The sequence below is a fragment of the Orbicella franksi genome, chromosome 4 (genome assembly GCF_964199315.1).
Source record: "Orbicella franksi chromosome 4, jaOrbFran1.1, whole genome shotgun sequence".
Taxonomy (NCBI): Eukaryota; Metazoa; Cnidaria; class Anthozoa; order Scleractinia; family Merulinidae; genus Orbicella; species Orbicella franksi.
The window spans coordinates 5,084,894-5,112,300 of record NC_138148.1 but is presented as its reverse complement, the minus strand read 5'-3'; the positions used below and the strand labels follow the sequence as shown (position 1 = coordinate 5,112,300).

Genomic DNA, 27,407 nt, shown 5'->3' with positions numbered 1-27,407 from the left:
AAAGTGAAGAATGATCATCGCAGTAAATTTGCCAATTTAAGCAATCGGAAAGAGGAAGCCTGAAAAAAAATCAGGGCTTCAACGGGATTCGAACCCGTGACCTCCGCGATACCGGTGCGATGCTCTACCAACTGAGCTATAAAGCCACTCATTGGGAGCGAGGTCAAATTATATTGTCACAAAAACAATACAGCCAGTTAAATAGCCGTACTATAAAATATGTCTAATGATATATTTATATGTATACTATTAACACTTAAAAATCAACTAGGTACACAGTAGAAATTTGAATAAAATAATGATAGGCCTGTAAGTTTACTGCTAAAATTAGCCACATTGCTGGCCAGTTTCACTGTTGTAGGCAATGCGTTGACTGAGAATTACAGTCAGAACAGGAAATTTCAGCTTGCTTCACAAGCTTAATGAACCATTGGGAATGGGTTACATCTATAATTGACTTCCAGCCATAACATTTTCCACGTCATTTGCATAAAACTAGAAAACTTAGCACAATCCTGTAAAAGGCACTTTGATTGCCTTCATCTTGAGAGATCCTTTTTTTTGTCAGAAATAGACAATTTAGAAATTAACAGCAAACGATTGGTACTCAAACGTTCTTAACCTCTACGTCTCTAGTCTCCCCAGTCCACTCGCATCCAGCGCTTGGGCATCTTACGTGACAAGACAGGATGTTTCTCTCGGTGGCTTTGTCGGGAAATATGTCCTGTGCAGAAAATAACAGTTGATTAAAACCAAGCTATTTACATATATAAAATATTTGAATAGTTCGATTTTAGCAATTTACTCGTCTTCTAGTTCTAAATAAAATTTTTGGCTAGCTGCGGCCAGTCGATTTTTTCTTCTACTGGAATATTAATGAGGACATAAATTAAAAGCTGATCGATATTTTGTCAAGATGGGACCCTTTATTTTGACAGTTACGAGCGTAAAGGCGGACACACGCTGGTTCCGGCTAATACCTACTTGATCTCGTTAAGACAGACACCTCGCTAAAGTGCACAGATAGTCCGAAAATGTCCTTCCTAAAAAAGACAGCTCTGTGTAGAAGGCGAAGAAACATTGCTTTTAAACTCGTGAACTTGCGGTCACTATCTTATGAGATTTTGCGTACCCTAAGAAGAAATTGCGTGACTACATATCTAAACAGACCGCGCGCTGTTTTATTTATTAAAACCGTCTAGAATGTGATAAGAATGGGCTTATCGAGACGTCATGCTGGTATCTTAGCGTCTGTATGTGGTAAATATATTCCTTTTTTTGTCATATGTTAAATGGTTAAAGTGATCACCTTTTCTCGATCCAAAGGTTCTCTGTCGACAGGACATTCAGGAACTGGCTGCCTGTAATGAAAGATCTGAGATATTCAAATATAGATCTGCTTTTCAGATTGCCTTACCGAAAAAACAACAACACCTTGAACGTTTCAAAGCGTTCAACAGTTCGGATGGATAATCCGATTTGCAAAAATATCTCACGCTAAGCTAAATGAAACTATGCTAAAGAAACAAATGTGTTCAAATGTTAAAAAAAATATATGTTCAAATGTTGTTGTTTATAGTGGTCAATGCGCTTAGCTACACCTACAATGGCTAGTTCACAGGTATGACTCTATAACTAAAGAAAGAAATATATCAACTAAACATAATAGGCTTAAAAATTACAACTGACGGGTTTCAGACTAGTTGGCAATTTACAAGCATGACCGAGGAGTTGAACTATAGCGAGAAACAACTCCAGCTGTATAGAATAACTTTCGTTTCATGTTTTCATGTTTCGTTTATTTGGAAAGAGCATGAAGAGTAATCCATCTTCTTCCGATTGGTCATGCGATCATTGCCAGCAGACAGAATATCAATATTTCTCCGTCCTGTCTGGCAAAAACTGGATGTACATTAAATTAAATCGAACATCTCTTGCAAAAGGTTCTAAGAGCGATTGATAAAAAAAAGGATTATAAAGCAATGAAATGCAAAGTTGTTTTATCTGATTTAAACGAACACGTACGCGGCTACGACATTCTCCACATATCAAAACGTCTGATTAAATGCTCTTTACCTCTTTAACGCTTCATTCAGACATCTTTTGCAATATCTGTGTCCACATCTCGTAAGAACTGGTTCCCTCAAAGGCAGTTGACAAATTAAGCAGTGATATTCATCAAACACAGTCGATAAAAAGTCGTATTCATATCCAGACGGTAACCCAACGTGCTGCTGAACTTCCGCCATTTTATCTCGTCTCGCCTTCTTCCCTGCTCGGCCATACCACCCTAGTCCTGCCTTCTTCCCTACACGGCTATAGCCATACCGCACTTTTGCAATTTGCGTTCGCGATGAGTAGACACTCGTCTAAATGACCCTTGGAGAAAAATACAGGATACTAGCAGACTACCATCTGGTTTTCTTTACAAGATCTTATCAACTTCAATGCAACACAAATTGGAATACAGACACACGCGTTTTTCGCGCTGCGCCCCAGCTAAGTGAACGCCTGGAAGAGGCTAGCCTGGAAGAGACTACAGAGACAGTTAACAACATCTCACTCAAACCGTGACAAACGTGACACTTTTTCACATATTTTATCACATTTTAGCGTTCGCCACATTTTTATCGATTATAACTTGTTTTGAACATATTTATGCTAATTTGGAAATTTTACTCAATTGAAAATGACTTCGGGTAGGTCGAAACGTCGTGACTATTTAGCGCTAGTCTTTATTTCAAAATCGATTTCTAAGAAACTACTTATCATAACAATATCATCTGATAATTTCCAGGTCAGATGCATATCAATCTTTGTAAGACTCCATCTTTCTCCTACCAACCTCTTTTCCTGCAACTGTTTAATCAATAAATATCCCCTCGCTCTTATCTCACGCTCTCACCGTAAATCATCGAATTATTAGCGCCCGCGGCGCTTACTTTAAATTTAAGAGATGACGGAGGGTGGGGGGACGCTTAATCGTGGGGAGTGGGTTTTATTTAATTGTTCCCAAATCGTGGCCTGACATGATGATTTTTTAAAACATCATCTGCGCATTAACAACAACATAAACTGTTTATCGACATAAATAGCTAAACCTCAAGTTTAAATCGCGGCACCGTTAGTACTTGTAATCTTTTTTCCAAACTTAACGTGTTGACAAACTGAAACTATACATCCTTTGCTGTCTCATTACTCATCCAAAAAATGGGGGGAGGGGAGGGGGGGGGGGGCGCTTATTCGAGGAGGGGTTCTTATTCTAAATATTGGCCGATAGGAGGGGCGCTTATTCGAAGGGGGCTCTTATTCGAGGTGGGTCGCTAATTCGAGGATTTACGGTAAATATGAATTGTGGGTTCACCCTTCCCTTCACAACGTCTCCTAATTTATAGCGCATTAATATTTACTACATGATGTTTTTAGAACTACTCAAATCGGTAACCAGGGATTTTATGTAGCACGATATTTTTATTTCGCATATAGTAAACCAAAGACGTTCATTGATGTTAAAAAAGCTCCCTTTCTCTAAAAGTCTTTCACAACTGAGAATATTTCTCGTAAAAAAAAAGAAATAAAACAAACAAAACAAACAAACAAACAAACAAACAACAACAACAACAAAAAAAAAAACAGGCGCAACACTGCGACAACGGTCCAGAGTGACGTAACAGCGGCGCTAACGGACTCCGGTAAGCAGACCACCTATTGTCTAAACACACTAACAAATATAGCCTGCCTTGCAGCGCAAACGGGGAAGGGGTAGGAATCAGGTGTGTAAAAAACGCGAGGAAGAAGGGAAAGGGACAGCATCCTATCCCGATAAAGAAGCCCGTTTCCAATAATCAGCCCAGTTTAATTTCCTCATGACCCGTAAAATTCAAAAAAGCAAAAGAGACGCTACGCACACTCAAGGAGGCAGTGCGAACCTAGTTTTAAATGTTTGTTCGTGGCTAATGAACTGGATATTGATAAGAATGCGTCTATTCTGCTCTGATTATTTTGCTTTTGAAACGTATCTTTTAATAGCAGCTGCAGGGGATGGAATTACCAGGCTATCCTGCCACCCGTTGATTCAGTTTGCAGGTGATATTCGCGGACGAGAATTCAAATTACTGGGTATCTATCTCGGCCTCACAGTTCGTACGTAGCCAAAGCAGTTATGGCACAACCATTGAAGTCTTTATACTAAGGGTCTACTAAGACTTGCTGACATTAAAGCTGCGTTTAGTGTTAATGTTCTGTCTGTTTGCCGCCTCTAAATGTGTATGCTTCCTGTGATTGATATCATACTTCCTTTTCCACAGCTTTGTTTGTGCTACTAAGATGAAATTCGCTTTTTTCCTATCTAAGCCATTTTAAAGCATAAATAAGTAGTCTGTGCGAGAAGAAAATCCTGTTAACTAACTTGAAATATCTCTTTTCGTTCCAGCGGTATTCAAGATTTTAAAATTTGCAAATTAGTCAAATGATGACGTCATTAACTCAACTAAATTTTGATGGCGGGCAGTTTCCACGGACCTATATATGCTCCACAGGGAGTGAAAGGGAATAAGCACTGATGTATTCGTTTCATCAAGTGATGTCAGAAAGAACAAAGCACAAAGCTTCGCATCCATAATGGCAGTAATGGCGGTTGACATGAAACGTTGAATTCACTTCATGTAACTCGTGGCGAAATTTTACATTTTGTGACGTCTTACATGAATCAAAACAAAAAAACGTAAACAAACTCTCGAGAGTGCGCAGTACGGACTGGAAAATCCTCTTAAAGTCATCTTTGGAGGAGCTGACGAGCGACAATATAGATACGTAGTTGTGGCTTTGTGTCTGAAATTCAAGGTAGTCATTCAAACGCTTTCTATAACTGCCGCTACAAGTGTTGACTAGAAGTTGTCTTATAAGGAATTCAGATTTCGACGAATTATTCTTATTTGTGAAGGAAAAAAAGCACGAAAAATATGATTAACGCCGTTTGTGGATGAGTTCAGTAATGATATTTCGAACGACGATCATTTAGGAGGAAACAAGGTTTAAGCGGATGCCACCAGAAAGTAACTTTTCGTCGTCTTTATTCTTCGTAAGTGTTACAAAGTTTAAAATTACATACAAGCTCTTACATTGACCTGAAATCAATTTATAGCGTTTGCAGTTCTAGCAGAAATACTCTCGCATATTAGAGGCGCCTCTGAAATTTGACCCATCCAATCAGCACTCGGCAGGTGGGAAAAACTGTCTTGACGTCACATGTATAGGGGAAGGCATTGAAGTCGGGCCACTTTTCTCACCGGAGATCCCAATGAATACCGGGTATTCACAAAAAGGAAACAGATAAATGATTGTAACAGATTGCAAACAACGTTTTCGAAAATAATTTTTCAAAACGTTTCCATAAGATCAATAAGATCATCATCGGAGTGATTAGAGTAAAAAATAGTTTTAACAGCCTTATACCTAACTTTTGATAAAATTAATATATGTTAACTCGGCGAAATCTCCAAAAGTCAACTGGATTAATTAAGGTCCAACTTTAACCTGAAGAAACAGAGTGTCATCCAGCAGATAACGCCTTGAATGAAGTTTATCGTGAGAAATAAATTGGGCAAAACCCCGAGTTTTGTTATTTTCGTTAATAGGCCTTGCAAAGCACCGTGGGTGATTGCCTGGAAATAACCTCTTAACGGCATTTTGCCGTTCGGTTAGATCTTCCTGTTGATCAATTATTGTGAATTTTATTTTCTTTTTGAAAGGCCACGGTAATATAGCATCATATTCACCTTTCATTACAATAATGTACACCGACAGGTGAGTATGTTTGCCAAACGTAATGCCATTAGGATATACCCTTACTTGTAACTTGTAGCAATGGCGGTCTGTGTAGAATGGGACACTTTCTATCATTTCCTTTTCTTCGGCCTTCGCTTGTCTTAAGATTTCACTAAAATCGGTAATATTCCAAACAAACTCTGATGGGCAATCAGCTCTTTCCGTTTTTACCATAACTACTTTCTCTTCAGATGCATTCAATTGTCCCTCACCTAATTTGTTTTCAAATTGTCTCTGGAGTATATCCAGTTTCTTTAACAGTTTCCTTGTTGTTTTTTCCGTGTTGTATAGCTTAACTTGGGTTTCATATAACTTAGCTTCTGTGCTAGTTAACCTAACTTCTGTGCTTTCGAACTTTACACACGCTAATTCCAGATGAAGGCTTGTGGCGGATTGAAGATGAGATTCCACTTGTTTCCGCTGAAGCTGAAAGAGAAGATGAACTTCCTTCATCGTGTTTACAAAAAAAGCTTTATATTTATTTCAACTTAACTGGAAAATAATGTTCCATAGAAATTCCTTATAAAAGGCTTGTCTTGCTGAGCTCGAACGGGATTGCAAAGTGAGACCGCAATTGAATCCGATAAAACGGAGTAAACAAAACACGCTCTGGATCCCCAGGGAATTATCGAGAAACACCCTAATTTACACACCTTTATTTCGCAGCCAGTCTTTACATAAGGACAGGAGATTATCGTCAGAGGACAATCGCTTTCGGTGTGATTTGGAATCTGAAAAAAAAAAAAAAGAATACTTTGCATAGAAGGAAGGAAGGAAGGAAGTAAGGATGGTTAAGGAAGGAGGGATCGAAGGATCAAGAGAAGGAAGAAAGGAAGCTAAGGAAGGAAGAAAATAAGAAAGAAAGAAAGAAAGAAAGAAAGAAAGAAAGAAAGAAAGAAAGAAAGGAAGAAAGAAAGGAAAGTCTCTTCCAGGCGTTCGGTTAGGTGGGACTCACGAAGAAGCAGGTGAGAAGCATGGCACGAGAAGCTGCTCTCTCCTTCTTTTGCTCCGCCGTTTTTTTTCTTTGCTGCGTTCCAACTAGCTGAACACCTGGAAGAGGCTTAGGGAAGGAAGGAAGAAAGGAAGGAAGGAAGGAAGGAAGGAAGGAAGGAAGGAAGGAAGAAAAGGGAAGGAGGGAAGGAGGAAGAGACGAAGGGAGAGAAAGGAAAAGAGATACAGCTACCAAGGCCATTTAAATCTTTTGGAAAAAAACATCTCACATTGCGATCGGCCGACTTTGAATATTCTATAATGTATTGACTTTATTATATTCAATCCCAGACATGAACTGAAGAAACGTACGATTTCCTTTAAGAATAATGGGAATAAGCTTTGAAGACAAAGTTGAAATTATTACCATTTCCCTGGGAATTGAACGTCCACAAATGTTGGGACAAGCTACTGGAAACTTGCTGCACTGTACAATGTGATCCTGCAAGGAAGAATTTCACGTACATTGCCCTTAAACACGTGGGTATATCGTAGTTTTCATGTTGTCAAGATAGCGTTTTACTGTTGTTATTTCCAATTTTTTTCTAATCCTATGACCTTATTGAATTTTGATAGTTCTCATAAACTTCAGTGACTGCATGCAGTGTTAGGTATAAGTTTCGTAATCACTTGCTTCCGTCTCACGGTTTGAAGGCCCAGAGAACTGGTGCGATGATGTAAATGATTGTGTCACTAAAGAGAGGCTAAACAAAATAAGACAAATGAAGTGACTGGTAGAGAAATAGGAAGACAGAATATCAAGGAAGTTTTGGACGCAGTTGAGCTCTAAACCATAATGTCTCACTGAGTAAACAACACTGTCTGGGGACGAAGAATATTGGTGGAAGTGATTGTTTTACCGGGTTATTATTTTTTTTTCTGATTTGACCAATGAGGTAGAGCTTGCTATTTTAAAGCTTTTAAATACACACTGCGGAGAGAAAGCTGCCATTGCTTTGTTCAAAGTTCAATGAATTACAGAGTGTAATGCGCTGGATTTGATTATTCAAAGCAATTCCACGGAGCATGGCGATGCGCATGGTCTCTCAGATCAACTAAAAGAAAGGGAATCGATGGTATATTTCATCAAGTCTAAAGAGCGGCTGCTTAGCTATAGGGATAATGTGGATGCAGAAAATACAAAAGAATCCACAAATGTAGCCGAAGAAGTATTAAATGCAAATCTAAAGACAAAAATGATCAAAAAGTGAGGGAAAGACAAATGTTTTATCAACGAATAAAGTCTCCACTCAGAGTTCAGACTAAATTGGTTTCATTCACAACTGTCTGCAAGTAACGTTCATATTTTTTGCAACAATGTATAATAAAACAATTGCTGCATGGAATTGGTTTGTCGTGATATCCAGAATAATCAAGGCCTAGCATGGGTAATTGTTATCAGCCTCAGCCTCCCGCCATAGTAGTAACCCTTACAATCCCGTTGTTGACCCTTGATTATCCTGGTCATAAAGAAAAACCTTATCGAATAAATGTTTTTATTTGCAAGTTCGAAGATAGCAGAATGCACCTTTTTTCTTACTGTCAAGGATGCTGATTTAAAGTTACCTGCATCTTATACTCTGGGTGTGGCTCATTGCAGTGATCACATTCAAGGATTCTCCACTGACATATCATAGTAACGTGTTCCTCCAGATCCTTCCTTTGCATCCTCACGTGACAGTTTTCGTTGGTACAAAAGACAAGTTTGAAAACACAAGATACCAAGTGTTCCTGTTGCAAAAACAAATTAGAATACGCACTTCAGTTATGGTTTTATTCCATGTGTTTTGCAAACATGGGGAATACCTTTTTGTTCCTCAGTTCACCATTCCAGTCGCAACCTTCATTTGGACATTTGATGGCGAAAGAAAGAATCTTCCTTTCTGTTGCTTTATCAGGGAAGACATCCTAGGACAGAAAAAAAAAAAAGAAAAAGAAAATAATGACAACGTAACATCAAGGTAGTTCGAAGAAGACATTTGCTCCATATACTTCAATAATGACGATACGCAAGAACTTATCCCGGATTGTAGCAAAGGTATACAGCGACGCACGCCTGTAATGAGTTTGCTATTTCAGGATCGTCCTAGAAGGGCAAAAATTAAGAATTGAAGAGAAATATATCTTAATTAAGCTGTGTCAGTCAACAATTCCCAAACTTGAACGAGAAGTGCGTTTTAATTCCGCGGTTTTACTTCTAACAACCTAATGCCCTCTGTGATTCTAGGCTCTTTTGTGCCGGTGACATGGGCTGTATCTCAATAAATACCACACCAGTCCAAAACGAACGTTTCCATCTCCGACATCACGTCTTGAATACTCCAGTCTATATTTTGACTTTTTTCGGATAAATTTGGTTCTATAACTCACGACTCTAATGCGCCACATTCCGATGCAAAACTGACACTTGATATTGAACGAACAGAGGACAAAGGGCACAAGAGTTAATCATCCATATAGGCCTTATACCCAAAAGGTAATTCTGCTCAAATTATTTTTGGTCATGGTACCTAGTTCTTCCAGACATAATTTTGTCACGCACGTTGGCTTAATGTTTGTGTAGAGGATGAACCTCTTGAGCCGTCCATGTGCGCAAAATCGTATCACAGGCCTTCCTTTCTCTAGACCCTCTGGGATTTCCCAAACCTAGAGTATTCTAAAAAGACTAAATATAGCTTCAGTTGATAGGGTTACCTTGCGAATAAAACCTACATGTATACGGAGAATTATGTCTTCTACTCTTTATCATCTCCTGAATGAACTGTCAACAAACACTTACCCGGTCTCGGTCCAGACCCTCCCTGTCTGCTGGACAAGTTAATGGTTGGTCTTGAACTCCCTGCCTGTTAAAAAGTGTCAATAAAAATAAAACGAAATTGACTTTGAGGCTTTCCGAACATGCACCTTTATGTTTCTAAGACTTAATCACATTAGTCATCCATTCTGTCTTTTAAACTCGGGAGAAAAGTTGCTGATATGGGTTCTCGTCTCTTCGCCTGATAAGAAGTAATGAAGTAGTGAAGTATTGAAGTGATGTGTTATACTAAACTAGTATTAGTGATATAATCTACCATGAGACACATTCATTCCCTCCTCTTACCGAACACCTACGCCTAGTGATAAAAGCGACCTTTTGATAGGTTCAAAATCGCAATGGATTACTCATGATGAGGATTCTTATTGGCATGTGTTTACCACAGAGAACAAAATATCAGCGAACAGCTAGAATTTATTATGCGATTACATTCCTAGTTACAAAAAAGTGAGAAAACCTGTTGTCCTCCGTTATCTCTTAGATCAGCACCTTTTTCTTTGCCGGTGCTCGTCTAACTAACAGTCACTTTTACTGCGTTGCATGCTGTGGATGCGTCCGCAGCACGAGCGGCGGTCAAATCCGAGCTGTCCCACCGATGCACCGTCTTTTTCTTCGCAGTTAACAAAAAATACTAAAGTTACTTCTCCCTCTTCAAATACTTAACCCTAGAATTCTAGGTTTAATTTGACGAAAAATAACATATTTTGTCCAAAATGACACAACTATAGTCCTATCCTGCTTGGCGACGCGATCGAAGAGCGAGTTGCCGATCGCACATAACCAATTTAAAGCTTGGAGACACAAAATGTTTCATACTCTTCACCTTTTACAGTCTGATGTGGTTTTTGGAATTATAAATCTCTTTGAGTTAATATTAAATGCCGTCTGAGGTAGAAAAGTTACCCGATATTTTATGTCTTCAGTAAACTTTTTCCCGCCTGCTGAATCCTGATTGGTCAATTCAAATTTCAAGCTCACCGGCCGTATGCAAGGCCAACATTGATCTAGATCTTTCATTGCAAAGTGGAATGCCGATTTTTCGAACCTCCAAGGGAAACGAAAATTGGTTCGAAAATCGGAGACTTCCAGAAATCGGGGGTAAAATTACATCGTTTCACTGAGGAGGGGAAACGACTTTTGGTTCGAGTTATCGGGAGGTTCGTAAAACTGAGGGTTCGAGAAATTGAGAATCCACTGCAGCTTGTAAACGATGGCGCCTTTTATACAATAATATGTTGAAAATGTATTTATAAATGGTTAAAAAATAAATTAAGCAAACAAACAAACAAACAAACAAACAAACAAACAAACAAACAAATCCCGCTTACAAGCCGGTTCTCCGATATAATAGTGACCATAGATTTAAGCTGGCTCAAGTGAAAAATGCTTACTCCTCCGATCCTTTTCTGTCACAAAGGCTCTTGTATACGGCTTGATAATCATAAAAATTATAACTTCCTCGATTGTGACTGCTTTAAAAAACTCCTATTTTCCACTAATTCACTGGCCACGGTTGTTATCGGACAGTTTATTGTCGGACAGTTTTTTGTTGGACAGTTCAATCACATTCAAAGTTGTAGTTTAAATCAACCAATCCCAACCATCAGAACGACATTTAACAATTTCATGCAAATTTTCCCTTTCTCTCATAACTTTAGACTTGGCTATTCTTCTTTTCTCGGAAATTGTATTTTTCATGATTTATTGATAATAAGACTTCGTGTCGTTTAATGCGGTCTGTAATCATTCTGGTGATTAACGAATCGGACTCCCGCTGCATGGTCGTCCGATTTTGTTACCATTACCTATCATTCTGTACGTCATGAGATGTCCAAGGATGAGATGCAAAATATACAGCTTGTATCAACAATAATTTAGAAGAAGTAAGTTTAACAAGATGGTGTGGTTGGGGGTCATGACTATTTACCGCTGTATGCATAAGGGGGAGGGGGTCGTAAATAATTGTTACATAATCAGGGCGGGGAGGAGTCCAAATGTAAATTTAATGCAAGGGAAAATTTAAGCAACATCAAAGCCCCCCATCTACATAATTAATGAACCCTCCCAGAGTTCTTACAATACGATAACCTCAGTATAACCGCTTAGGAAAATGTTGATAGTCAGCAAGCTGTTTGGCTTTCTGTTTGTTAATAAAATATTTCAGGCTAAAACAGTTCCATAAAACTAAAAAAGGTATTGTACTAGGTACAATCTAAATATGTCCTTGATCCAGCGAGCATCAAGGACTGAAACATTTGCATGATGCGTAACCACAAAACTGACCATTACTGATCTGAAATATATATGCCCGCATCAAATCAGTTAATTCAAATGGATGTCTTTTATCTCAAAAGCCAACGACTAACCATTGATGAAAATCGGTGGACAGGACTTCAGAAAGTTTAATCAATTATCGTAATAAAATAGGCAAAGGAAGCCTGGTTTAATGACTCGTAACGGAAGCCGATCGAGTAAGCGCATGCATACTGATGCAAGCAAAAGGACAGGAATAAAAACATTCCGATTCTTGGGTTTTCGCTTGTGTTTCTCAGGTTTTGTTAAGACTCATGTGATTCAGTCCGGTTGGTATGCTTGCGCCACTTGCGGAACAAGGCCTAACATGATGAACTGTAACGAATTTCATCCTTGTGATATTACCAACAACGCACCTTTTCAAATGTTCCTCGAGGCATTCTTTACAAAATCTGTGGCCACATCTCGTTTGAACAGGTTCCTTAAGCGGCAAATGACATATTGAGCACTGAAAATCTTCCTCAACAACGTTCACAAAGTCCTCGTCATAACCTGAAGGTAATTGATTTTTCGCAGCTTCCGCCATTTTGGACAAGCAAATCTGAAGTGAAAGCTTCGTGAGGTCAGAAGAAACTGACGCAAATCGTGACCTCAGATGATCTGTTATAGTGTAGGTGATTTGTGTGACTGTCACACAAAAAATAGCGTAACAAAAAGATTTATCCGTTTGTACTGTGTCAGTAATATGAGAAAGAATCTTCCTGGTTTTAAAAATACTGACGTTTGATTGGTGAATTAAATTAGAACTTGAGCATAGCGTTTCTACATCTCCGATTAGGTTGATATTTCCCAAGTTAGAACACTGAGTACATTTCGTAGATGTAGTGTTCGCACCAGTGTCGAGTAAGTAAAATATTTAATGAAACCCCGAGTATCTGAACCGAAATTAATTGTTGCCAATTGTCATGCTATATACTCCCGTACCCGCGGACATGCATTGTTGCAAGAGTAATAGTCTCTTGCTTGCCGCTGATATGGCGCAGCACCGGTGAAATTAAGTTGACAGTTACACTACTCACAACAACCGTTGGTGTTTCATACACTGTCACTGTCACTGTCACTGTCACTGTCACTGTTTCATACACACTGTCAGATGTAATCAGAGTTTGAGTCAGCCAGATAAAACCCCCGGAACTCAAACATGGTTGACCAGCATGGCAAGACGGGTCGCCCTAGTACCGTGCATGCTTCATGAATTGCTGACAATGCATGACGCTTCTCCCCTTCTAATGTGCTCGACACATAGCAGCACAAAGATACACGGAGATAAACAAACTTAAGCACGTTCGCGCGGAAATTTTCCAGTCGATAGATTATTTTCTTTAAATTTTTACTGCGGTCAGATAATGAGTTACTTTTGCCAGAAATGCAAAAAAAAAATTGGGGGTCACCGACTTTGCTTCAGAGATAAAAAGTGTTGAAAACCACCCTGATTTTGAAAAACTGGCGCACGTAATTCAGCATGGTCTACAAGGGTTTATAGTTAAAAATATCGAAGGTGAGTCAACGGAGACAAACGTGCTTAGTCATATTTTGTAGAAGTGGGTCTGTTGCATAAATAATTCCAAATTTTACCAACGTTTTCACAAAAATTAACCCATTCAAGAGGCATTAAACCCGTCGCACAGATAAACGAAGAGCTAAGAAGAACGGAATTCGATGGTGCATTTTGCAAAAAGTTCAAACTTCTAGTCGATAGATTTTCTTCATGTTTTCGCTAAACATAGAAAATCGGTAGAAAAAATGATCCATCAAAAGAAAAAAAAGGGTCACGGAACGTCCAAGATCGTTAAATCGAGGAAGCTATAACAATGGCCATCTTCCCTATCATTGTTCATTTTATTACTTTGCACGCGCGCTCATGCATGACGTGGCATGTGAATTTGCGTGCGCAGTAAGGATGCGCAGAAACAATTAGCGCGAACATTCTTAAAACTCCTGGTACTGCGACAGGCACGCCGGAAGCTTGGGGGTCTGGGCGGGTTGTTTTAGAGTTGGCTCTGGGACACTGGTACTCGGAATTGGTGGTGGAGTGCTCGATACTTATACTGGAGCTGACACCTAATCAAAAAACGCTGCAGGAGGTGATCAGTGTCAACATAGCACATGAGTAGTTGCCGCCCTTCTCCGCAAAGTCAACGTGTACGCCTTTCCAGCTGCCACACCCGATTAGGCCACCTCCATGGGTACAACAGTCTACTGGGCCGTGGTTGCTTTTCGCACTGCTTGACATTCGTCTTGCCATATGCAACCAATTAATACTCTTCCGGCCATGAGTTGAGATTTGCTAAGCTGAGAAAGCTTCTTCGCACTGTTTCTATTTCATCTCCCTGGAAAGATTGGCAATAAAACAGCCTGGGTAGCTGGTGGGATTTTGAGCGAGTGATTTTCGGTGGTGGAGTAGCCAGTTTTTTCTTTAGCAGGCGAAGCCCAGGGGGGAATTCGCGAGCAACGAGGGCACGAGTAAAGTTCCCTCCTGCCTCATTTCTTATGGCTTTTGGTTGCTGTCTACTTTTGCCATCATTTCATCATTACCAACGAGCCAGCCGAGCGAAGACGCTTGGTTGAAGTAAAACGTAAATACCGTAAAATACCACATTAAAGCCGTGGGCTTATATAACTTTATAAGGGTTTTTGGGTGGACTCATAAACGGGGCTTGGGGGGTGGGGGTGGAGGCTTATATCGGAGGGGAGGGCATATAAGCGGAATAAAAAAAATGTGTCGGAACGACGAGATAAAACGTATCTGAGAAACATTTAGAGCTATTACTCTATTACTCTATTAGCTTGTAACATTCGATTAAAAATTTTGATGATAAGTTAATAAAGATGGTAAATTTTAAGCTCGGTAATGAAATGTGAAGGTGAACTAATCAACATGACACGAGCGTGGGACAAAGAAAAATTCTGAGTCCCCGACAGGGGACTTAAAATTTACCATCTTTATTAACTTATCACTACTTACGATGAATTCGATAGCGTTGATCCTAGCAGTATGCAGGACACCGATCATATATGAACTCAGTTAAATGACCATGCTCTCCATGAGTTCTCGTAGCTCAGTGGATAGAGCGCCCGCCCGGTGTTCGGGAGGTCATGGGTTCGATTCCTGTCGGGGACTCAGAATTTTTCTTTGTCCCACGCTCGTGTCATGTTGATTAATTCACCTTCACTTCTCAAAAAATTTGATGTTTGTAAAGAAATGCGAAAGGAACGCACTTATACATTAGATATATCCGAGGGGGCTTATATCCGGGGGGAGCTTATATCAGAAACAATATCTTTGTTAGCGAATAGAAGGGCTTGTATCCGGGGAGGCTTATTACAGGGGTGGATTTTACGGTATATATAAAACAAGCAGTTCACATTAAGGCCTGGCCTTCAGACTTTTAGTGGTAAATATTGTTTATTAGTTATATTTCTGAAGACATACATGACAGTGAAACCAAATTTAAGATGCATACGGTTTGGTTTTAACGTCCTTAACATTTTAAAGAAGAATTGGTGCTTCTGACGGGTCATGTGGCGCGTCAATTAAGGGACTTTTAGCGGAAAATGACCAATATTTAGGGAATTGGGGATGTTGTTTTAGGGACGGACCATTAGAAAAGTGATGAAGGGGGAGGGGGGTGGGGAAAAAACCAAAAAAATATTTATGCAAGGGAAAATGCCAAGAAAAAAAATTCGTGCAAAGAAGAAGGTAAAGAAAAACAATTCATGCAAAAGGAAGGTCCAATTGTGACTTTTATTTAATATATAAAATTTACCAGTGTCTGTTTAAAATAATTCTTATTCAAAATATTCTTGGGGCCTTACCCCAGGCCCTGCTATGTTATTATTAATAAATAAAGACGTCTAACAACATACTTAAGTGTTTCCCTCACACTGCATGAAATGACAAATATAAGGTGACATAAATTAATTCATACTACAATAGCCAGAAATGTCATTCAGAAATCAACAATATTACCAGGCATAATATGAATAAACAAAACATTTCAGGGAGGTGCAAAATGTATCCCACCATTCCTTTTAATGTCAGGGGACATCTTCGCCCGTCAGGGCATTTTGACAGAATGCAGCCAGCTACCAGACTATGTGGAACTCTCACACGAAAGATGAGTCTTACATTTATTTTCTTTTTTTTTTAGTAAAATGAAGCCTAAGTTCATTTAAGTTATTACAGAGTACCATAAAAATTAAATAACTTTTGAGAATCATTTGAATATTTCACTTTTACTAAACAGGTACCTTCTTTTTGGATTAACATTTTGGAGTGGAGGGCACTACAGAGGGGCTGTTTTGGTGAATGGAGTATGGCATCATTATGATGGGCTGTGGGAGAGGAATTCCAGAGGGCAGGGACTGAAAAAATGCACAGGGAAGCCGTCCACTCCGAGTGGCTTCCTCCTCGCTCACTGTGTGTACATTTTCGAAAAGATTTTGCATTGAAAAGTGGCCTGTATCCTTTGATCTGTTGTGAGTGTAGATTAATTTATAAAGCACAAAATCATAGATAATAAATCAAGATTTCACTGTTCAAAAAATAGCACTATTTGTCTGAAAAAAAAAATTCGTGCAGAGGGTTTCACTTGAAAAAAAAATTCCTGCACAAGTAGCGGGCGAGAAAAAAAAAAAAAAAAGAAAAAAAAAAAAAAAAATCGTGCAAGCTGAAAATTCCCCACCCTGCACCAACCCCCATCACTTTTCTAATGGTCCGTCCCTTAATAAGATAATCCAGGAAAACGCGCTTAACATGCAGGTCAATTAATTCCGTCGTCTCTCGTTTCGAACGACGGTCACTCTTTGCGCAGAAAGCTCACAGTCAGGTCAAAGGTCAATTTTTCAAAAACGTTTGAGTTCTGATCATTTACATCTTCTAAAATCGGAAACAAGGAAGCTCATTTCAAACGTACATGTAGATAATTTGCATTTGCATCGAAACGCTCATTTATTGAGTTGACCAATACAAGTGAAAAACGCCACCAATTCGCCGATTTACCTGATAAGACAGATAAAATAGTCCCGGGAAAATAGTATGTCACGGCAAGAGAGGACGCTGAGTTTTATAATAAGGGAAAATTTCAGCTCAGGAAGACAAAAATAACGACATATAGCTGCCCAACCATGATTCCCTTAACATTTTAATTCCTGACCCAGACCCTAAACTGCCTCAGAAAGCAAACGACAAACAAAAGTGACTTAAAAAAACCAGCATACATGTGGTTTTGACAAAACTTTCGGCCAGTTCGATTCGCCGAAAGCCTATATATAGTGTACAGCGACGTTCTTTTACGTTCTTTCCTTCTTTTCGTGTGGAAAGGCTATCCGCCGGGCGCTTCGAAGAAAACTGTATCACGAGTCAACCTCAACCTGAAGAAAAGGGTGTCGTCCAAAAGGTAGCGCCGTGAATAAAGTTTCCCATGAGATATAAAACTAACAATCCCGGCCCACCGTGGGTTCTCTTCATGTTGTATTGGTCTTACGAAGTAATCTGGTCTGAGGTCTGCATCAATTTGCCCAATGACGTTTTCCCGTTGGACTAAATCTTCCTGTTGATCGATCAATGTCAACGTCACTTTCTTTTTGAAAGGCCAGGGTAATATAGCGTCATATTCACCTTTCATTACAACAATGAACACCGTGAGGTGAGTATTCATACAATCACCATAACCATTGGGATACATTGCTATTTTTAAAATATAGCCATATCTTTCCGTGCAGAAGGAAGTAGTTTCTATTTTTAGGATCTGTTCGCCGGTCTTTGCTTGTCTCAAAATTTCACTAAAATTAATAAATTTCCAAACAAACACCCGTGGGAAATTGAAAGGTTCGTGTTTCGCCTTCATTAATTTTTTTGGTTTCAGTTGTATTCCCTTTATCCTCCCTCTTTTTCTTTTCGAGTTTGTCGAGTTTTTCCATCAGTTTCCTTGTTGTATCTTGCATGTCATTTAACTTTAATTCTGTGTTATGTAACCTAACTTCCGTGTTTCGTTTAATGTTTCTTCAGTGGTATTTATTTTCACACAAGCTAAGTCAAGATGGAGTCTCATGGCAGATTGCAGATGGGATCCCATTTCACGTCGTTGAATCTACAAGAAAAATACAAACTTCTTTACCTCGTAATCTAACTGAAAGGCTATATATCCTTAATTAATTATTAAAATAATTCAAAAGACTAATAGCTGGTAATGAATGGTTCATACTCATTGCATCGGCAAAGTTTCATGTCACGTCTGTTGTAAAAGCGCTGCCTGCAAACTTAGCTTAATAATAGGTTCCATAAACATTATCGAAATAAAGTAGCTTTAAACGCCTTCCAAAGTAAAATGTGGTGTTCCAATTTGATAAAATTCAGAGTAAATACTAAGAACCACTTCAAAAATGGCTACTTTTTCGGTGTAAAATAGAAACCTGTCTCGGAGAAAAGTTATTTTTACGTTGCAGGCTTGGAAGTTCCGTTGGAAATCAGTGCAAAATTGGCCTAAAGTGAAACGTGGAGCTTAGACGGAAGTCTATGATTGCCATTTAATCCCAAAGACGATTTTTGCAATATACTAAGAATCTTAAACTGGTGTTAAAACTCAGAGGAAAAGTTTCCCTGTTTGCAAGGAATTAAAAAATTCTTCCAAGCAATTTCCTATTCTTTATTTGAACTGAAATGTAATGTTTAAGTCACGCATAAGACACCAAATGATTTTTTTGAATTTCTTGTCTCGAGAGATACCTCCATAGAAAACGATTCGAAATTTCTGATCCCCAAACAACACGAGAGGATTCAAAATTTCAAATCCCCCAAAGAACACTAGAAAGGGTTCAGAATTTCTGATCTCCCAAAGAACATTAGAAAAGGTTCAGAATTTCTGATCCCCCGAAGAACACTAAAAAGGGTTCAGAATTTCTGATCCCCCAAAGAACACTAGAAAGGGTTCAGAATTTCTGATCCCCCAAAGAACACTAGAAAGGGTTCAGAATTTCTGATCCCCTAAAGAACTCTAGAAAGGGTTCAGAATTTCTGATCCCCCAAAGAACACAGGAGAAGATTCAGAATTTCTGATCCCCTGCAGCAAAGCCAGTGTTACATCCAATGTAGCCACATTAAATCATAACATTGAAGACAGGGTTTAGATCTTGCTGCCTGCCTGAACAATGTCTAATCAAAATATTTTTTCTTGATAACAATATTCAATTCGAAATTTTATACAAATATAGCATAATTCTTAACAGATTCCATACACTCAGATTATACTGAGAGAGTGATGAAGAACAAGTTTCTTCACAGCAGTCTATTAATATAAGTAACTGTAAACATCACACATTGTATTACAATGATCTATGCACTTCAAAATTACAGTAGCTGTAAGTCTAAAAAAACAATATCAAACAGTACCTAAGAGGATAGGAAAGTTCAGAATTGACCAAAAAAGTGAGATTACTCAAACTGCACAACTGTAGGCATAAATGCAGACTCCACTTTCTCTGTCAGAATTAGCTCACCTTGTGCGAAGGAAAAATTTCTAACAATTTCTGTTTAACATGGAAACAAGGCACCTCACTGTTATCAAACAAAAAGAGCGTTCAGGAACACTACAGTACATTACAGGGATGACAATTAAAAACTGCAATTTACATGTACATTTAAATTTACAGTTGATACATTTAAGTGGGTCAATGTACTCTACATACATGTATACAGTGTCCTCCAAAAACCTGTCGTCATATAACAGCGGCCATGGACTTTAGCTTTGCCCAACATGCTTTTACATCTTCAGTCTAACTTTTTGAGTGGGCTACCAGTCCATTCACACTTCAGTTACCCAACCAGTTTAACCATGCTCAAAGGAGAAGGGTGTGGGTAAAATTGTTTTTATAAAGACCTGACAGATATGGATGCAAAACTTACTTAAATTTAACATATATCTTTCAAAAATCCTGTTTGAAACACTTCTCAGCTACTTAAATTGGAGTCTGGTAAATGTTTACATTCTTCAGTATATTTTCATGAAAACAGATTTCATGACCGGAAAAGCACAAAATATTCTTGAAATGAATTTCAAATTTCAATTACATTAATTTCTTCATGAAAGTATTTTTTTCAATTAATTTTATCCATGAATCATGTGTTTTTCAAATTATGGTAAGCCTTATGTACAAATTTCTGGAAGTGGTTAAAAGTCATTTCTGTAACCTAGCTGTGAATTATATCTGCTCTCTAAATAACCTCTATTTGCATAACGTAATGCCAAATTATAAAAAAACCTTTGAAATACTGCCCAATTAAAGAGAACTTCAACCACACTAATGAAAATAGCATCAGTCTTTTGCAACTCAAGTAATAAGTGGCAAACAAAAGGTCTTGATAATGTAATATGCACATCTAACATAACCTCAAGAGCACCACCATCAACCTGAAAATCAAAAAGGTGAAGGATGTTGCTTTTTGATATCTTGTGTTTTAGTTGTTGTATAATAAATACATGTATGCCCACTTGATCCTAGACAAGATATACACTAGCTATATGAAGTATATGTAAACTACATGAGAGAGCTCACATTTATTGCACTTATTGTGCTTTTACAATGAATGATTTTCCCAACGCGAAATTGTTCGTATATTGTTGTGTTGAATACAGTTGCTTTCATAACTCCTTTAGGAAATGAACATTTGCATTCACGAAATCAACAAGACTTAACAGTGTGTTAAAGCATCTGCATCTTCTGTAATCTTCCACGATCAATTTAACCGGCCAGAACGTTTCCAGTATTTCAAGAACCTACACAAATTATGCAAGAAAATCAGTTTACCTTGGAAAGCTGCAGGGACCATAAGCTTTCTGTAAACCTGACGAGTGTAAGAGAAACCGCCAGCTGCTGGCAAATAGTTTGATTACCACACTGTTTTGCCGACGAAACTTCATACTTTTCCACCTTTACTGGGATTTGACTCAACTGGAATAACAACGGATATCTGTAAACAATTTGTGACTGCTTTCCAACGTAGAGCAAGGCTATAAAATAACAGAGAGCTTTGTTACCGAATCCTAACAACATTCACCACGATCTTTGCCCGCCATTTTGGTGTTTCCATCCGATCCCATAATCCTTCGGTGAATCTGATAAATGAATACTTTTGACCAGCAGATTCCCTTTCCAAAGGAGTCGGTTATTTGCGCGCAATTTCGAATCCAACATTGTCAATAGCAGCAAGAAACATGGAATGATTTGTCCAAGTTCAAATGAGTATCTTGATTGCTTCGGTGAAAGAAAGGCAAGTCACAGAAAAGTAAGTATATCATAATTGTTGCTCAACGTTAAAGTTAGCTGCTCAATCTTTGAATCGAAATCAATGTTGTGGCTGAAGAAATTTCGTTGTTATATTTATTTCGCGATCACTGAAACACAAGAAAAACGTTTGTTCTCCTGATTTTATTAGCACCCGTAACGAGGAAATTATTCACACGCATTTCCTATGTATGAAATGCTTGCATAATAGCTTGTTAGTGTGCTTTTTGAAGAGGTAACTTAAAGTTTACACTGAATTGATTTGAAGCTACAGATCACGCTCGATACACTCCACTACCGCATTGCCTACATACTGCTCTTTATTCTTTACAAAAGAATACACTCCCGATCAATTGATTAATGAAAAACAATGTTAATTCTATCGCTATTTATAAAAATATTTAGCTTCAATTACTTCATTGCAGAGCAGAGGAAAAAAAAAGGCAAGAATAGCGGCCGTCAATCCGAAACGAACACATTAAAGCAGAAAACGGAGGTGGCGCAGACGGCAGCTGAGTCCTGATTAAAATTCTTGTTATCTTTGATGTGAACTTTAAATAACAGCTTGTAATTCTGGAGCCTAAATTCATATCTTTTTGAATTGAAAATAAAACCTTTCACTGTCCGGCATGAAACTGCAATTTTTGTCTCGATCCTTTGGCGTGGTTTTAAATCGTTAAAATAATGACCTATCTGTGAATATTTCATTTGTGTACTTTTCTGATGCCCTTTGCTCTGTGATCCATTTTGTCTGTAATGTGTTTAAAGTTACTATCCAATCGTTACTTTTTAGCTATCAGACATCTAGTTGATTTCTTGTGAATTATAAATAGACGGCTATTTCTGTCCTGTCACCTGATAAGGGGTATCAGAAATTCAGAATCCCTTTAAGAATTATAGGTAGATGACCGTTTTGTTCTGATAAGTTATGCACTGGGGGATCAGAATTTTTGAATCCCTTTAAGTCATGTGGGATCAGAAATTCTGAATTGTTGTAGAATTATAAATCGACAGCTCTTTCTATCATGTTAGCAGATTTGGTGGGGGAGGGGGATCAGAAATTCGCAATACTTTTAGAACCATGAACAGATAGCCGTTTTTGTCCCGTGAAGTGATGGGGATCAGAAATTCTGAATGCATTTAGAATTATAAGTAGATGACTGTTTTGCTCTGACGGGTTGTGGACTGGGGATCAGTTTTTTGAATCTATTAAAGTCTTGGGGGATCAGAAATTCTGAATCCTTTTAGAATCATAGATAGATGACCGTTTTATTCTGATAAGTTGTGGGCCGGGAGATCAGAAAATCTGAATCTCTCAAAAAAGGAAAGCGCGACGGGTGCACGATCTTTTTTACATTAAATTGTACATTTTGGTGAAATTGGATGTATTGTCCTTGGCGGACTCAACTGAACACTTCTTTTTCTCCTTCCAATAAGCCAAAACCTTTCGGAAACAAAAACTTTTTCGGCATCAAATACCAGTACCCTTCGGAATTGTTCCAAATTGGAATGCCACATTTTAGTTTGGAAGGCGTTTTTAACTTCATTAAACTAAAAAAAAAAAAATTACATTTGGAAGGCCTAGAGTTCGGCGCTGTGCGGAGCCTCGGATTTCCGGAAATAATTAAAGAAATCACGCCTGAAGAAAGCCAGGAAGTGCTTTAACTTATCCCATACACACCTTTGTTTTGCAGCCCATCTGTTCATAAGGACAAGGCATCATGGTTAAAGGACAATCGTCTTCCGTGTGATTTGCAATCTGAAAGAAATAGGCACGGTTTTGCTTTATTTTCTTCTTTGAATGAACGAGCTACAGCTCGAACGTACGAGAATGTACCACATGAAAATCTTTCCATGCAGCATTGAGCAGTATGTATGTCGTTTCATGCGTGCTTAAAAAACGTATGACCTTATTCTCAATCGAAGCACTGGAGTTTAAGTTTTAGTGTAGAGTTTAATAATACTTTGCCACATATGCGAAAACAAAAAGATGGGGGATAGTGACGTGGAAAACCTATTTTCCATTCTAGGGCCACTCTCGTTTCATTAAAATTTATAAAGTAGAAACCTAAATGTACATTATAAAGAAAAAAAAGACTTGTTAAGTATGCCTTATGACGGGGACCATGGGAGGCGCAGTAGCCTCACAGTTCGTGCGCTCGTCTCCGGATCGAGCTCTCCGGGTTCGAGCCCTGGCTTGGCTGGGGTTCGGGCCTGTGATGAGTTCTTGGGCAAGACCCTATACTCTCACAGTGCCTCTTTCTACCCAGGTGTATAAATGGGTGCTGGCGAACTTAATTCTGCGGGGGTAACCCTGCGATGGACTAGCATCCCATCCAGTGGGGTGTAGGAATAGCCCTAGTCGGTTCATGCTACAGAAACCGTGATAAGCGACGGGCGGATTGGCCACTTGGCTCGTATGCAGACTTAAACTATCTAGAATTATGGGATGAAAAAAAAAAAGACTTCCACCTTCATTAATACTTTCCTTAGAAATTATCCCTTTCACAGACAGCTACAGACGTGAGAGCGGAAACTTTTCAAAGTAGCAGATGGGTGCTTAAAATTTGGTTTTTTTTCACTCTGTTTCAAAACGAGTTCTAGTGCACAACCTTTCATATGAAAATGAGTTTGATTTGCACAATGAACGTGCAAGAAAATTTCGTCAGCACTCGCTTTGAAACAGAGGTAAATGCAACTCGGAAATGATACGAAATAAAATATGAGGAAAAACAATTGACATGACTTCAATTTTTTTTCACACATTCCTTACTGTACGAGAGAGTTAACTGGTTTTATAAAATCAATCCAAAATTGCGCATGTGTGACTGTTTCAACTACAAACTTCACGCTACTAACCCAAAACTTTAATCACTATTTAGTGGGTTAAATATGTTGAGAAGTCAGCCATAAAAGTACAATTGACAGTCTTACCATTTCCCTGAGAGTAAGAACCCCACAACTGTTGGGACAAGTTACCGGGAACTTGCTGTACTTTTCAATGTGGTCCTGCAAGAGAAAGTTTAAGCACATCACATGTGCAGGAACTGGTTTGTGATGGGGGTAGCCTACTATTGCCCTTATTTATTCAAATTGGATTCCAGAGCATTTTTCTACACTTCTATCTTTCGAGAAATGAAGCGAATGTAACTTTCGAGTCGGGATTGATATTCATATTAATAATAACTGACAATGTATGTGCCCATAAAACAAGTCGACATATATACTCTTAGTAAAGATTAGCCAGAATCAAACAAACTGTTTCCCCAAACAAGCTGATTTCTTTAGTGAGTGACAAGATAATTTTAAAAACTCAGTTTTATTCATTATACTTATTCAGCTAAGTGGCTGACACTTAGCATTGATATGCTACATACCCTTTTCCGTTAAGACTGTCGTTGTTATGAAAATTGTAATTGATATTTCATAATATTAAATGATATCTTACCTTCATCTTACACTCTGGGTGTGGCTCACTGCAATAACCACATCCAAGGATCCTCCACGGGCACGTGACAGTCACGTGTTCCTCAAGATGCTTTCTTTGCACTATCACGTAGCAGAATTGTTGGTACAAGGGACGAGTTTAAAAAGACAAGATGCCAAGTGAATCTGTTACACATTAATAAATAGATTCCATGTTGTCGTGCGTCTGTACAGTAATAAATATAGTAAGAACATGAAAGTGGCACACGAGCCGTTAGGCGAGTGTGTCACTGATGTTCTTACCACATCTTGACGTCTTCTGCGATCTACTGAACAGATATATGTCAACGTGGAATCTATTTTTTTTATATAGTAAAGAAACAAAAAAAGTGATAATGACATAATCTACACGTCTGTCCTCCTATAGATAATAAGTAAGAACCAATAAAATGCGAGAATAGTTTGACATATTAAATAGGCGATTCGCCTATTTCAGTTAATCTTTCAGTTTTATACTCGGGCTTTTAAGAACTTGTAATATCTGGGATAAGGAACAGCCCTGTTTCGCTAAAGTAACTAAGGCAACTGAATAACAATCCCAGTAACACTCTTAGTCGCAACCTGGAGAAAAACGTTTACAAATAACTGCAGGAAAGTTCTGAGGGCTGAGAAAACGCACAGAGCTGTTGATAGTTCATGTCCTCACTGCTATTCCGAGTATCATGGACGAGTATTTTACTTCATATTGAGACTGACCGATGCGTCCTTGGTTGATGAGTTGAAACTGTAATATGCTTTTTACCTCTTTGTTTCTGTCACCGGTCAATTCGCAACCTTCACTTGGAAATTTGATGGCTAAAGAAAGTATCTTCCTCTCTGTAGCTTTGTCAGGGAAAACATCTTAAACAACAAGTTAAAATAACCAAAGAGTAAAAATGAGAGCAGGTGAATTGGAATGTTATACTAATAAGTAAGAGGACAAATAAATCTTTCTTTACTAGAGCTAATGAGCGAGAAGACCAAACGGGGTAGGATACATACTACTTTTACTGAACAATGAAGCTGGGAAAGGCGTGCATTACAATGTAATAGTTTTTCATTTCTACAACTTTTTTTCAAAAGTTTTGGGACGCTTGTTGTTGTTCCCAATATAAGCTAGAAAAAACAGTCGAACCTCCGGTTGCGACCATCTCTCCTCAGCGACCAGTTTTCCAAAATACCAAATGTACAAGTTTCCAAGTCAAATCACTATATTTGATTGTCTTGTAAGCAGCCACCTCTCGTAAGCGACCACGACCACTTTTAGAGCCAAAATTTCGGAATTTTCTTTTGTTGTTAACCTCCCGTAAGCGACCACTTGACGGAAATAGGGCGGGAATCGGGTGTAATGATTATAAACCGGCACTCGTGATAATATGGTAGTTCATTGTAAACAGTTCAAGGCAACGCCTCAAACAAGCTCAAGCCGTTAGGACTTTCGCGTTAGAAAATATTGTTGCTTTACTTCAGGTTTTAACATTGACAAGCGTGATAAACTAATTAGATTGACTGTTTCCATTTGATCATGAAGAGTTTTTTTTTTAAACAGCCGCGACAATATTCAAACCCTACACCCCACACTCTGGCGATATAAATTTACAAGTGATACTCTTACGCTGCTTTTCTTTTCATGTATTTTCTAAACCAACCAACTACCCCATAGAAAGTGCAGCATATAATTCAATTCAAGCACGCGAAAGTACTAACGGTTCGAGTTTGACAATTTATTGCTAAGCGACACCGTAGTCTCGTAAGCACTCACAACGAACAAGTTGAGATTTCATTGTTTTGTGCAGGACATTTGCTTGGGTGGATTTGAAAATAGGACATTGTTGGAAATGTTGGAATCTATTGTTTCAGTTCTGCCATCTGATCGGTTTTCATTGTCTGAGTGGCCCGGGTTTCAGTACAATCAAATTAAAGCTACAAGTCGTACCTTCTAAAATGTTCCTCGAGGCATTCTTTACAAAACCTGTGACCGCATCTCGTTTGAACAGGTTCCTTAAGCGGCAAAACAGAGATTCTCATCTTCAGCTGCATCCACAAAGCCCTCGACGTAACCCGAAGGTAGCCTATTTCTTGGAGCTTCTGCCATGTTGTAAATTATCACTTGAAAGAGAACGCTTTCTGGGATCAAACAAAATCCACCTCAAGTCTCATCAATATTTTGATATTTAGTGCCGCTGGGATTATGTGACAATCTCAGCGTGTGTGTGACGTATTGTGTGATGTATTGTATTTTAAAAATATAATATATGTTAGAAAAATAAAATCAGGGGATAAAACAGTCTTTTTCCATTTACCGTAAATCCTCGAATTAGCGCCCGGGGCGCTTATTTCAAATTTAGGAGAAGACGCGGGGCGCTTATTCGAGGGAAGCGCGTAATCGAGAGGGTCGCATATTTATTTTTTCCCAAATCGTGGCTTCACGTAATCATTCTTTTAATACATCATCTGCGGGTAGACAGCAATTTAAGCTGTTTATCGACATAAAAAGCTGATCCTAACGTTTAAATCGCGGCACCGTTAATACCTGGATTTTTTTTCCAAACTTAACGAGTTCACAAACTGAAACAATGTACAAATCTAAGGCCTGGGGCAAACGTCGAATCTTAGTCGAACTTAATTCGTTGAACCTATTTATTTTGAAATAGGCATATGAATGCCGCAATTAAGTTCGACTCAAATTAATGGGTCCGACTCTATCATAAGTTCG

At 38.6% G+C, this 27,407-nt stretch overlaps 2 protein-coding genes and 1 pseudogene across 3 annotated transcripts in view; all 3 read right to left on the bottom strand.

Annotated features, from left to right (window-relative positions):
- Positions 1-2,405, bottom strand: part of LOC145484244 (TNF receptor-associated factor 4-like) — an 8,265-nt gene extending 5,860 nt beyond the window's left edge. Inside the window, exons 1-3 of the mRNA XM_081462885.1 lie at positions 2,077-2,405; positions 1,310-1,361; positions 623-724 (exon numbers count right to left, since the gene is read on the bottom strand). Coding sequence (XP_081319011.1) covers positions 623-724; positions 1,310-1,361; positions 2,077-2,249 — 327 coding nt within the window. The 5' untranslated portion in view covers positions 2,250-2,405. The remainder of the gene's footprint in view (positions 1-622; positions 725-1,309; positions 1,362-2,076) is intronic.
- A 1,245-nt stretch (positions 2,406-3,650) lies between these two features.
- On the bottom strand, positions 3,651-12,533 carry LOC145484237 (TNF receptor-associated factor 6-like). Its single transcript, XM_081462877.1, has 7 exons — positions 12,301-12,533; positions 9,596-9,659; positions 8,623-8,724; positions 8,383-8,547; positions 7,184-7,258; positions 6,480-6,557; positions 3,651-6,252 (listed from the first exon to the last, which is right to left on the bottom strand). Exons 1-7 carry the CDS (start codon positions 12,468-12,470, stop codon positions 5,518-5,520), a joined length of 1,389 nt encoding a protein of 462 aa, XP_081319003.1. The 5' UTR covers positions 12,471-12,533; the 3' UTR covers positions 3,651-5,517.
- Positions 12,534-16,056: 3,523 nt separating this feature from the next.
- Positions 16,057-26,594, bottom strand: LOC145484251 (TNF receptor-associated factor 6-like; annotated as a pseudogene). Its single transcript, XR_014048995.1, has 6 exons — positions 26,454-26,594; positions 25,455-25,552; positions 24,675-24,838; positions 24,161-24,235; positions 22,908-22,985; positions 16,057-18,036 (listed from the first exon to the last, which is right to left on the bottom strand). The product of XR_014048995.1 is annotated as a TNF receptor-associated factor 6-like (transcript).
- Between the last annotated feature and the right edge of the window lie 813 nt (positions 26,595-27,407).